The sequence below is a fragment of the Ascaphus truei genome, chromosome 1 (genome assembly GCF_040206685.1).
Source record: "Ascaphus truei isolate aAscTru1 chromosome 1, aAscTru1.hap1, whole genome shotgun sequence".
In the NCBI taxonomy this organism is placed as follows: Eukaryota; Metazoa; Chordata; class Amphibia; order Anura; family Ascaphidae; genus Ascaphus; species Ascaphus truei.
In genome coordinates, this window is record NC_134483.1 from 114,170,480 (window position 1) to 114,182,585 (window position 12,106).

Genomic DNA, 12,106 nt, shown 5'->3' on the forward strand with positions numbered 1-12,106 from the left:
TGACATGCATGTTAACCCTTTGAGTGCTGTTATTTTGGTGAAACGTGAGTGCCACTGGTCTGCCTGATCTTAACCATGTGATCGCTAGCTGTAGCGCTCACGTGGTCATAGGAAGGCCCACCCCACCTCCCTGGCATTCACGGCACGTCTTGACGCACTCAAGGGGGTTAAGCTCAACCATATATCGTCTTACAGAAATTGAATTGGAAAGTACCTTCAACCAACAAATCTTTGCCAGATCTGTCATGTTAATTTTATGTTGTGATCGTACCACCGACCACACAGTAATAACAAACAGAACACTCCTTTATGGACTCTTGGGATTGACCGTTGTTGGTGGGCTTTAATAATGTGTAGATATTTTAAATCAGAAGAATCTTTACATAGCAGTGTATCGTCACCCAGTTTAGCTATATGTCACAGCATATTCTTTTTACGGGGGAGGGAACAGAAGGTATAATCTCCACACAATTCTTCTGTGTAATAGTTTTGTGTTTTATGTCTCTATGAGCACATCTGAATTATTTTTACGTTTCCTTTATTGAACTGGCTTGACCATATAGGATGATGTATAAGAACCTCGGAGTCCGCAGTGGTCCCTTCTTCAGATATGATGCTCCGGAATATGTCTGGTGCACATTGACACGTCCTATAGTTGCAATAAACAGTATCCCAATTTGTATGAGATTATGTATACAGTAATTCAGAGTTTATTTCCTCTTTAGACTCTTACTGTAACTGTTATCTGACACCTACATCCTTGATTTTCTTTTTAGAAGCATATTCACACATTTAACTTCTAGAATGTCATATTCAATTTAAGAGCAAGATAACACTCTGGGTATTACATTTAAAATGTATTTGACAGCCTAGTGGGCCAAATAGCCGCTTTTCCACAGTAACCATGTTTTAATGGCAATTAAACTCAGGATCTGCTTTTTTTTTTTTTTTTTTTTTTTTAAACCATGACTGTTCTGCAGTTCGTTTGTGCAATGTATTGGCTCTAACTGGCAGAGCAGATTGTTGTATCATACGGTTCTCTATAAGTACACAAGCTGTTTTCAAGAATTTATAGTATACTGTATGCATAGAACACCTTTTAACAGAACACACAAAAAACACCACATTATTTAATACATTCTACATTTAACTTTTGAAAGTGTCACTGCAATTTTGTTGGTTATATCAACAATTTTGATGCTGAATAAACCAACTAATTTATAGTTATTTTTTATGTTGCCCTGAAAATAAAACAAATATATTCCGGGCTGGAAAAATCCCAAACACCTAGTCGCCCCGGCGCCTAAAATGTCCCCCCTGGCTCCTGAGCTGTGCACAGTTAGGCTGAGTCCATGCTCCCTGCTGGCTCGCTGAGGCTCAGGGAAAGCGGGTGCTTTCCCTGGCCTTGCGGTTGCTTACTGCACGCGCCGTCAGCGGGCCTTCAGGGGGCGGGCGCGTCACTGGCCCGGGGGCGGGCGCGTCACTGGCCGGGAGCGGGCCTTCAGGGGGCGGGCGCGTCACTGGCCGGGGGCGGGCCAGGGACGTCACGGAGCTGGTTTGCCCTCATTGGGCGAACCGCTCACGTGACCGGCCTGTCTCGCCGGCAAGCGGGGGAATTTTAAATTCCCTTAAGACCTGCGCTTCCGCAAGCGCGCGGAAGCGCAGGTGAGCCCCTACTAAAGCCGCTCTAATTGCGGCTGTAGGGGCTCAGTGCTGAGCGGGAGCGCTCCTCAGCGCGCTTCCGCCAGCAAGCACGTAACATGGCCGAGGCCTTATGATGGACCTGGTTGACTAGTGAAGTTACTGCCACGCAGCTCAGTGAGGGGAGAGAGCAGGAGGATCGACCGTGTGAGACTTTTGGGCGGGGCTAAATGGTGGTCTGGGGGCGGGGCTAGTCAAATGGATCAGAGCTAGTCAGAATCCTCCTTGCTCTCAATGCATACTGTGAGAGAGGGGAGAGAGAGAGACTGACTGACTGTGTGTCACAGATACACACTGACACACACAGTGGCATAGCAAGCCGTGACATAGGGGCAGGGAGAGCCACCCCCCTCTCGGGACTAACAAAATGCTGGTTCCTAAAAAATCTTGCTGGCTCTTAAGTATTTCATATTTTTGTCCACCCCTGAAAATATTAACAACAAAAAGACTCACCTAACGTTTATATGTTGAATTCTCGCTAAATGCACCTCTATAGATCTTTTACCAAGAAGGCATTAATGAGTGTATAATACAAAATGGTAAAACTTGAGCAGATGTCTTGCTTAATGCTTCTAATTGTAGAAAATGGGCCCTGCTAATCATCTTGGGATGCAGCAGATCTCAGACTTCAGACTTTACAGCTGGCTTCCTATCCCTCCTGTTAATGTGTAAGTCATTGCAGAAAGGAGGCATTCCTTGAAACTTGTTGATCACTTATCCAATTGGATAATAACGACCAGATGGGGAGGACATTTCCTGATAGTTAATGACTGGACCAGCTTGTCTCAGGCTTCTCGTACAGGCGCCATTAACCCCTTCGCTGCTTGAAGGGACAAGCAAAGTGCATGGGAGAGTAATAAACATCTACAGCAACGAAAGTGTTAAATGTTTTCCAGCTTACCCCAAGAACCTGAGAGAGCATGTTAAAGTTTTCTTGGTCCTCTGGTTGTCCTTATCTCAAACAGTAGAAATGTGTTTGCGGTGGGTACATTTTCACCTTCCCTAACAGTATCTTTGTACTTTAGTTGGTATCATCATGTAGAAAAAAACTGAAATTTAGCCAACATGTGTATAACTTGCACGCGTAATAGTAACTGAAGATTTCTGACCCCTTGTACATAGAGTCCAAACTATGTCATGGGCTGAAATGAAAGAGGCCCCTTCTCAAAGTCTCGTGGCTACAAAAATCCAGGTTTGTTAGCCTCCTTTAGTGCCATATACAGCATACATCGTAAAGCAGTTTCCGGGGCCATTGTGACTTACGATGTCCATAATGAGATGTTGCTCGTTTTCTAAGGAGTGTTCGCGATCTTCTGCACTGATTGCATTTATATCAGCAGGGAGGCTGGGCCCTTTCCATTTCTGCTAATATAAACGGAAGCAAAGGGGATGCCAAGGAGAGCGGTCGCAGGAACGCTAGTGTTGGAGTGGCCGTGGTAATGGAGGTAGCAGGACCCCCTGGCACTGAAGAGGTTATAGGGGAAACATGCCATTAGTTACAATGGGAATGTTTTCCCTGACAAATCTGGTGCAGATTTTGGCCCCACTTTTGCAGTCAATAGACGTCGATATATAACCCCCTGTACTATCCTGTTCTTGATGTGGGAATTGTGGTGAGCCAGTGCGAGAAGACAGACGCAAAGAACAAAGGCAGCAATGAGAATAGGGAGTATGGTAGATGCACATACAAAAGCGTTCAACTGTTTTCCAATTACTTTGTATTTTAATTGACATTTAATTAGGATAATAGAAGATGTTCACTTTTTGATTAAAAGGGAACATGCAGCACCCTTGAGGTAATAACTGTATGCGCACACCACGGAAGAGGGATGGTTTTATCGCCATTCTTGAGAGGACGTCTCTTCAGCTGTCTGAAATTAGTCTGTTTTGCTCATCACTTGGAAATGTTACATAAACTTTTCCATTATAACTTGTGCCAAGTTTAACATTAAACTCTTCCCACTGTTCTCTGCAATCTCTGTGTGCCATTTTGTGTTTCTTTTGTTCAGTACCGTCGCCTGGATTTACTACTGCAAGGTGTCGCATTCCGATTCAGCGTTAACCTCCTGGACTTGAATGGCGGTTAACGCCACATCGGGATGCGATACCTGCATTGCAGTTTAGTTCATCCCGGGCATAGCATTACAGAGATCACAAAAACATACGTTATCGGGGAAATCCCACATAGCACGCAACAATCCATCGAAGGATGTAATCTCCCCGAAAGTAAAACGCACTTATCATCTTCTCGTGCAGACATGAATCCGTTTAATTCAAAGGTTATCTAGTAATTATTGTTCTTTCCCCATTATCTCTTTAAAGCAACAGAACATATTTTTGTAGTGGTTTTGAAGCAGGGAGTCTCTGGAGCTGGACCGCGTTGATTTAATCTCCGGGGATCCCCTGCTGTAGGGGGTGCCAGTAGCAGCACCACAGGTATATATGTTGCAGGCCAATAGGAAGCCACAAGACAAGACTTCACGACTTCCTATTGGGCCACTTTTAAGCCCCCATTTCGATAGCCCCACATAGCCAGCCAGCTATTTTTAGAGTTATAGATTTGAAGCAGGGGGGAAATTTCAGCTCTGGGACCCCCTGCTTTAAATCTCTAACTAAATAATTATAAAAAGAAAGTGGGATTACTGCTTTAAACTAATTACACATCCAGCATTAGCCAAACAAAACATCGAGAGGGAAAGGCTCTGGGTGAAAAATCTCCTTACACATACAACAGTTTACAAACAGCCTGATCACAATACGAGGTGAAGATTTTGAAAACGCTCCAAATGTTTTCATTGCTGTGGAGACCGTAACAAGAAAAAGTAAAGACACGTACACATCTGATTTTGTTTAAGAATGTGTCAACAACTTGCATGTAATGTCGTGAACATGGCAGTGCCAGAAGTTCACTGTGGTAGTACTGTAAATCACCTTAGGCCTTGCCCATGGTAAGCGAGCGTGACGGTGCGTCTTGTCTCGCTTACCTCTCCGGCGATTTGATGGACTGCATCCAAAGCGCATCGCGGGCAATAGGGAGGCGTGTCGGGGGAGTGGCCGTGACGTCACAGAGCTGGTTCGTCCTGATTGGGCGAACTGCTCACGTAACCTGGCCGTCCGCACGGCAGAGACAAACAATTTTGTCTTGCCACGCCTTGGTCGCCTCGGCATGCACTATGCCACATAGGCCTCCATTGGTTTCTCTTTGGGGCAAGCGTTGACGCTCACGCCGTTGGAACCCCTATGAACGCAGCCTTGGAAAAGAGGACATTGGCTAAGATCCCCATCTCAGGCTTATGCTGGTTCCGCAGCAGTTCTTTAAGGCAGCAGGTGGTTCACATTTCTATATATCTATAGTTTATTGACAGTTCAAGCAACAATAATGACCATGACCTGTTCAAAATGGCGGCTTTAACACTTTGAGTGCCCCCAGACGTAGCACAGCTGCACCTCCCAAAAAAGTCTCGTCGTCTTAGAGGAGATCGCGCCAGAGCTCAGGACGCCACCTGAACTGATGGCAGACGGAAGTGGGAGGACTCGGAGGGGCCATGGCACTCTGACCCCAGCGACCGCTACAGCACACAGAGGGTTACAGAAGTGTTTTAAATCACATTCACCAGGAATATATGAAATTAAGAATCATATTTACTAAGGCACATTACAGCTTCGTAAATATGACCCTAAGACCCATATTTACCAAGCCATGCTTTTCCATTCACATTCAAGTGAATAGGTGTCTTCTGGCTTATTCTAGATCAGCGAAACGGCCAACAGGGCTGTTTTTGGGCGAAATCCCAGAGGTCGATATTTTAAGCCTGGATAAAATGTTATACTCAGGGCTTGATTTGAGGAAGATCCTTGTAAAGCTACTCAGACCCTTACTTCAAATTGAGAAATATTAAATGTAAGGGACAGTACTCACATGGAACTGTACACCTTCCCAAAGTCAGCTGTAAGTGGTTACAATAAACTATTCCGACAATAATAGTACATTCAGTCCTGAAGGGAGGGTGCTTACATCACTTTGTATTCACTGACACATACGTGTACTGTAATTACTGCATACATTGTTTATTTAATATTACACACCATTACTGTATGTGAAGGCACCAGAAGAAGACTGTCACCCCTAAAGACAGCAGAAGCATCTCCAATCAAGTTCTCCCACATTCAGTGTGCAGTGTTCTTTGTGCACGATGATGGTCTAGTTCACTAATAGAGTTGAACTGTTCTTTAGTGTGGGGAGGACAGATTCACAGCATCTTGAATAGGGAAAATCAAGTCAAGTGACTTTACCACAAGGTAATTCCTTTCCCCCTCACTACTTTGCTCACTAACCAGGACGTGGTACAATTTGTGTAACATTTAATCAATAGTGGGGGGGGGGTAAGGGGGTTCCCCATTAACTTTAAAAAATATCCACCCCTTGAAAAAAGATATTGTGAAAACGCCCCGAAATTCAGCGTACTCTTAATACAATAAGCCTGGTTATTCATTTATGAAGCAAAAAAAGCAAGCAAACACATCAAATCATCTACCACCTATTTAAATAACAGAGCTAAATCATGAATGTCTTTTTTTTATACTCCCCAAAGTAAAAAAAAAAAAAAAAACCTTTGTAATCCAAGCAAATTTCAGGAGTGTGCTGTAATGTAAAATAAAGGAAAGAATCTTTGTAGACAGCATAGAATGACTTGTTAAGAGCAGACATGCTTGTTTATCAGAGGAGCTTGTAATGCATTGCCTATTAAACCCCCTGGCAGCCGCAGTTATCCTTCTGGGCAATGCATTACAAGTAAGGAAGTATTCAGATGCCTCATTCTGTTTGTTCCCATGCCTTGAATTTCTCTGGGGTGATGAGCAGTCAGGGAGTGAAATATTTAAAAATGGATGAGTGGAGTAGCATGTCCGGGAAAGAAGTTTAACGTAAGCATTGATGTTTCAAATGCACAGCACTACTATCTATCAATAATAAATGGTGTGGGGAGGGAGAAAACATGCCAAATTCTTGAGCGTGTTGCAGTGTATAGATTAGAAACAAGCACACGTTAAGAGACATTTTCAGTTGTCTTGTTTGAAGGTAATTAAAAGTCTGGTTTGAAGTGTTTGTGCATGTATTTATTTATTGTGCCGCTTAGTAAATATGGGCCAATAAGTCATAACAGGATATATAAAGGACAAAGTCTAATCTAGAACAAAAACGACCACTTGAATTCAGGTTTTCTGAAAACCTTGTAATAGTATCCTGATTCCATATAGACTTATCATAATTGATATTTATATACTGTACTGCCAATATCTCATTGCCAACTGTGCTGTACAGAGTCTTGTTATAACACTTTCTTATGCAATTATAATACACACAGTAGTACATATAATCAAATTAATTAAGAAATCAGACTTGCTTCCCATAGCCTAGTCCATTACTTTTCTGTTACACTTGGTGAATGAAGTCAAAAAGGTATTTGTAAACACTTTTGGTGTATTTAAATAGACATCCCCCCACCCCCCACTATTTTTTATCTAATATCTTGTCTTCTGCAGCCGATTTTCAGCCATCAAAGCTCTGGGGATCCCACCCCCGTTTCCCCTCCCACCCCCGTTTCCCCTCCCACCCCCTATTACAGATATGTTCATTTTTTTTCACTATTGCCAGTATTTCTAAGGAAAAACAAAGACGACTGCGAATTGACCCAATCAGAAGCTGCAATGTCATCTCCAATTATGTAGGAAAAGAAGGATCCAACGCTCTACGGGTTTGATTATAATGCTAATTTATTTGTGCCACACAACGTTTCGACCTAAATAGGTCTTTCTCAAGTGACTAGGCATGTAAATAGAAAGACCTATTTAGGTCGAAACGTTGTGTGGCACAAATAAATTAGCATTATAATCAAAACCGTAGAGTGTTGGATCCTTCTTTTCCTGAGTATTGCCCTGGAATTACTCTGACAGGTACTCCTTGAACCAGCAGCACCGGTAGACTGTATGTATATTTTTTTTCATTGTGGTGTGCAGCATACTCCTTTATTTATCTCCAATTATGTCACAGCTTTTATCGGCCTCCAGTGAGGCTGTCCCCAACACCCATATTGTTTGTGGTGTTTTAGAAATGATTGTTTTGAAAACCTTATATTTTGCAAATAAATTATAACAATTTCAGCCGCAAAAACAAAATTGGCACTTAATTGTATCAGTCGCAGTTGTCAACAGACAAATTGCAGAGCTTTGGAAGAAAAGTTTATTCTCTAATTTAGTATGCTATTGGTATGTTTGTGGGTTGATAAAGGTGCTTGTCATGTCTCCCCATTTAATATCTGTCCCCCCAAGATAGCTGCACCTACTATTTTCTCTAACTGGTGTGGAGAAAAATACCTTGAAATATTGCTGTCTAGTCCACTCTTGTGAATATGCAGAAGCACTGAAACGCTTACAGCTGATTTCACCAACATTGTGTCCATTTCACTTATCTTTATGAAACAGGCTATGCATAGTATCTGTTTTACACCAGAAATCTTTCTTAGATTATTAGCACTTCCACAAATCCGAGCACATTGTCACTCCAATTGCACTGAGTTGATCTTGATGTTTTAATTTCCTCTGCTAGGGCTTTCCGTGCGGATCAACACCATAACCTTTCATAGAATAAGGCCTTTTGAGTCCACCGTGAACCGCAACCTTCATCGTAATTGTTGATTCTTTCCTACTAGAGTTCGTATATTGAAGCAACAGTTGGGAATCATTAGCTGTAATTGTTAGCAGAAGCTAATCGCATTCATAAATCTCTTTTTTTTTTGGTTGGAAGATTCCTTATACAAGTAACGCTTTACACCCGAGGTTTTTCTTTGTCATGAACTACTACTATGTGTCTGAACAGGGTTTTGACTTGGTGTGCGTAGATGTTTTGTATATGCTAATGCTATCACCCTGTCAGGAGGGGCCAACACCAGTCCTCAAGGGCTACCAACAGGTCAGTTTCTCAGGATATCCCTGCTTCAGCACAGAACTGAGCCCCTGATTGAACCACCTGTACTGAAGCAGGAATATCCTGAAAACCTGACCTGTTGATGGCCCTTGAGGACTGGAGTTGGCCACTCCTGCACTAACTCTTCAGGAATGTTTGTCTTTCTACAAACCATTCTGCATCAGTCTCACAACCAGCCTTCTCATCTTACACTTTATTTGCCTCTTCTCTTCCAGATCACGATCATCTTTAAATCTTACCAAGATTGCACAGACCAGAAAGTGTACCAAGCAGTGACTGATGATCTGCCAGCAGCATTTGTGGATGGCACTACTAGTGGAGGGGACAGTGACTCTAAGACCCTGCGCATTATAGAAAAAGCCAGTGGAAAGCATGTTGAGATGCACGCCAGGTACATTGGGACAACCGTGATTGTGCGTCAGCTTGGCAACTACCTAACGTTGGCGATTCGTATGCCAGAGGATCTGGCAATGGCGTACGAAGAAAGTCAAGACTTGCAGTTGTGTGTGAACGGCTGCCCATCCAGCGAACGCATTGACGAGGGCGGCCACCTACGCTTACCAGTAACGGGCAACAGCCCGCCCAATACGTCCTCTATACAAGCTCGCTCAATGTACACACTGGAAAGTGCCATCGCCAAATGTCTTGAAAAGATACAAGTGAAGCACATCTACTTTCATTCCTGTGTTTTCGACCTGCTCACCACTGGTGACGCAAACTTTACTGCAGCAGCTCAGAGCGCCTGGGAGGACGTGGAGACACTGCACCCCAGAAAGGAACGCTGGCAAATATACCCAAACAGTGGAAACGGGGGCAAGACACATGCTATGCCTCTTGTTGTTCTTGGACTTGTATGCTTGGTCTTTGTTGCTTTTTTGTAGGCGTTTTTTTTGTGTATACACAAAATGTAAAATATATATTGTCATAATATATTGAGCAAAGATAAGAGTATATATGTATATACCGTGTATATGAAGGGATGTTTGTCTTGGGACCCCCATGAGATTGTACATATTGTGTAATTGTTTTTACTTATGTTGGATGTAGTATTATTTGTTTTCTTAATTCTTTTTTTTTTTTTTGCAGTTTGTGAAATATTTTATATGTTCCTTCATTGGGACCTATTAGAAAGCACTTTATTTTTTATAAAATATTTATGTGTGTATACCTGGGTACGAATATATATATATATATATATATGTCTAAGGAATACACACATACAGTACATATAAACACAAATACACTTTACGCACAGACCTTGTTCTGTTTAAGTATTGTGTTAAAAACCTAAGAAAGTTTTGTATTGTGTGAGTTTCCATGTTAGTCATATTTCCTACATAATGGCATTAGTGTTGCTATGACAGGTACACCATTGAAGTTACACTCTTTTTAAGAATACATTAAGTATTTTGAATATTGCTATCTTTTTTTGCTTTTCAGAACTGTGAATAATAGCAACAGAAGCCTTTTCAACTATAACTAAAAATTGTTCTTACTAGCATTAAGTTACACTGAAATGCAAATGATTCTGTTTTCCAAGCACATTGCTCGTTTTAATGCTGCTATACACGGTATTGCTTGCTCTTGCAAAAGCGGTCATTACAATGAAGCCAAACAAAAAAAAGCTTCTGTGCTAATTTGCCCCAGGGGTAAATGGCCCACTCGCAATTAAGGACACATAATTCAGTACATAACAAAGAAAGGGACAAACCATCCTGTGCTTAATTAAAGAAAATCCACCTGTATGTGGTGACCTGTTCATGCCAAAGGCAGATTATTAATTGAAAAACTTGGTAGGGGGCCAGCCTTTGTTACACGCTGTTACTTTGTAGCATAGCAATCCTAAAAGTATGCTGGTGTGGGGGTAGGGCACGAGGATTCGAAGCAAGGATGTTATTAAACTTCAATTTGTAAACTAAAAATGGACTAATTACAGAAAAATTGAACCATACAAGTATTGACTGAAAGCAGAAATGTGCCCAGAAAATATGTATGATACAACATCTTTTTTTTATTTTTTTTTATGTAGTTTAGCACTTCTTAAAAAACATTTTCAGTTTTCCACTCTTGGCCCAGCTCTGGGATTTGAGAAAATGTTATTTGCACATGTTCTTGAAGGCTGTGGTGGCTAAGAGAGCTTTAGGTAATGCCAAACATATGGATATTTAGAAGCTAGTGAATGCTCTCCGGGGAGAGCTAAAACTTTGAGGGAACATGATCAAAATGGCTGCCTTTGTCATGCTTGGAGAAACCCACAATGTGTCTTTGCAGAATCTTTTAGATGTGGTTCCTAGATATTCCAATAAGTATCTGTTTGTGTAAAAGAGTGACTGTGCAGTGTGTAAATAGTTTAACTTATTATTATGCTACAAGAATAAAGTTGACTACGCTAAAGCGAAATGTTTGAAATGTGGTGTTATAGTGACCTCCAGTGGGCATTATTCAAAATCAATTTCTTTTTGTGACTAATGGATCATGCATGCACACAATGTACTTTCTAGTCCATTAACCATAGCTGGCTTATAATAATGATTTATCTGTCTGTCATAGTCGTTGCAGATTGTGTGGCCCATATTCACCAAGTGGTGCTATGCTGTAAGACGTCTTAAAGCCTATTCGGGTGAATAGGCCCTAAATAGCCTTACCGCTTAGTACTGCTTGGTAAATATGTCCTTATGGCCCTTATGTCCCGGTTTGATCTGTCTTCGCTCTTCTTTGCCTTTTCCTTACCAGTGGGTAGGAACAAGAAACAAAGAAATCCAGTGTGACAAAAATACACAGTGAAATACCTATATATCTCTTGAAAAAGGGTCATTTAGTTAAGCCTTTGGCCAAAGCGTATAAGCCTGCGAGCCACGTTCAAGGCATGACCAGTTCGCTAGGTCCTATTCTATCTGGTTGTGACAGGTTCAATGCCAGGACCATCCTGCCTCTAATTATAGAGGTAAATAAGGATTTTAATCAGTTAGTGTTAGGACCTGCGATATCATGATCATGCCTTGAAAGTGGCTCGCAGGCTTATACGCTTTGGCCAAAGGGTTAACTAAATGACCCTTTTTCAAGAGATAAATAGGTATTTCACTGTATTTTTGTCACATTGGATGTTGCTCTGGACTTCTTTGTTTCTTGTTTTATACAATTAGCCACGCCCAGTAGCACTCCTTTTGACACTTAAATACATATATATATATATATATATATATATATATATATATATATATTGTGGTAATTTTGGGGGGGTTCTGAAAACTTGCTGGGTATCTGTGTGCCAGTGGGTAGGAAGCATATTTTCTAAATGTCACACTATAGTTATTTGCCTATGACCAATAGTTGCAAACCCATTGTTTAGAGTAGGGGTGGCCATCTCCGGTCCACAAGGGCCACCACTAGGTCAGGCTTTAAGGCTACCCCTGCTTCAGCACA

The 12,106-nt window shown here is 41.8% G+C and overlaps 1 protein-coding gene across 5 annotated transcripts in view; it reads left to right on the forward strand.

Annotated features, from left to right (window-relative positions):
• RGMB (repulsive guidance molecule BMP co-receptor b) overlaps window positions 1-11,092 on the forward strand; it is a 47,416-nt gene extending 36,324 nt beyond the window's left edge. For all 5 annotated transcript variants that reach the window (XM_075593480.1, XM_075593474.1, XM_075593484.1 and 2 more), the window contains one exon: window positions 8,899-11,092. In XM_075593480.1, coding sequence (XP_075449595.1) covers window positions 8,899-9,564 — 666 coding nt within the window. In that variant the 3' untranslated portion in view covers window positions 9,565-11,092. The remainder of the gene's footprint in view (window positions 1-8,898) is intronic.
• The last annotated feature ends 1,014 nt before the right edge of the window (window positions 11,093-12,106 follow it).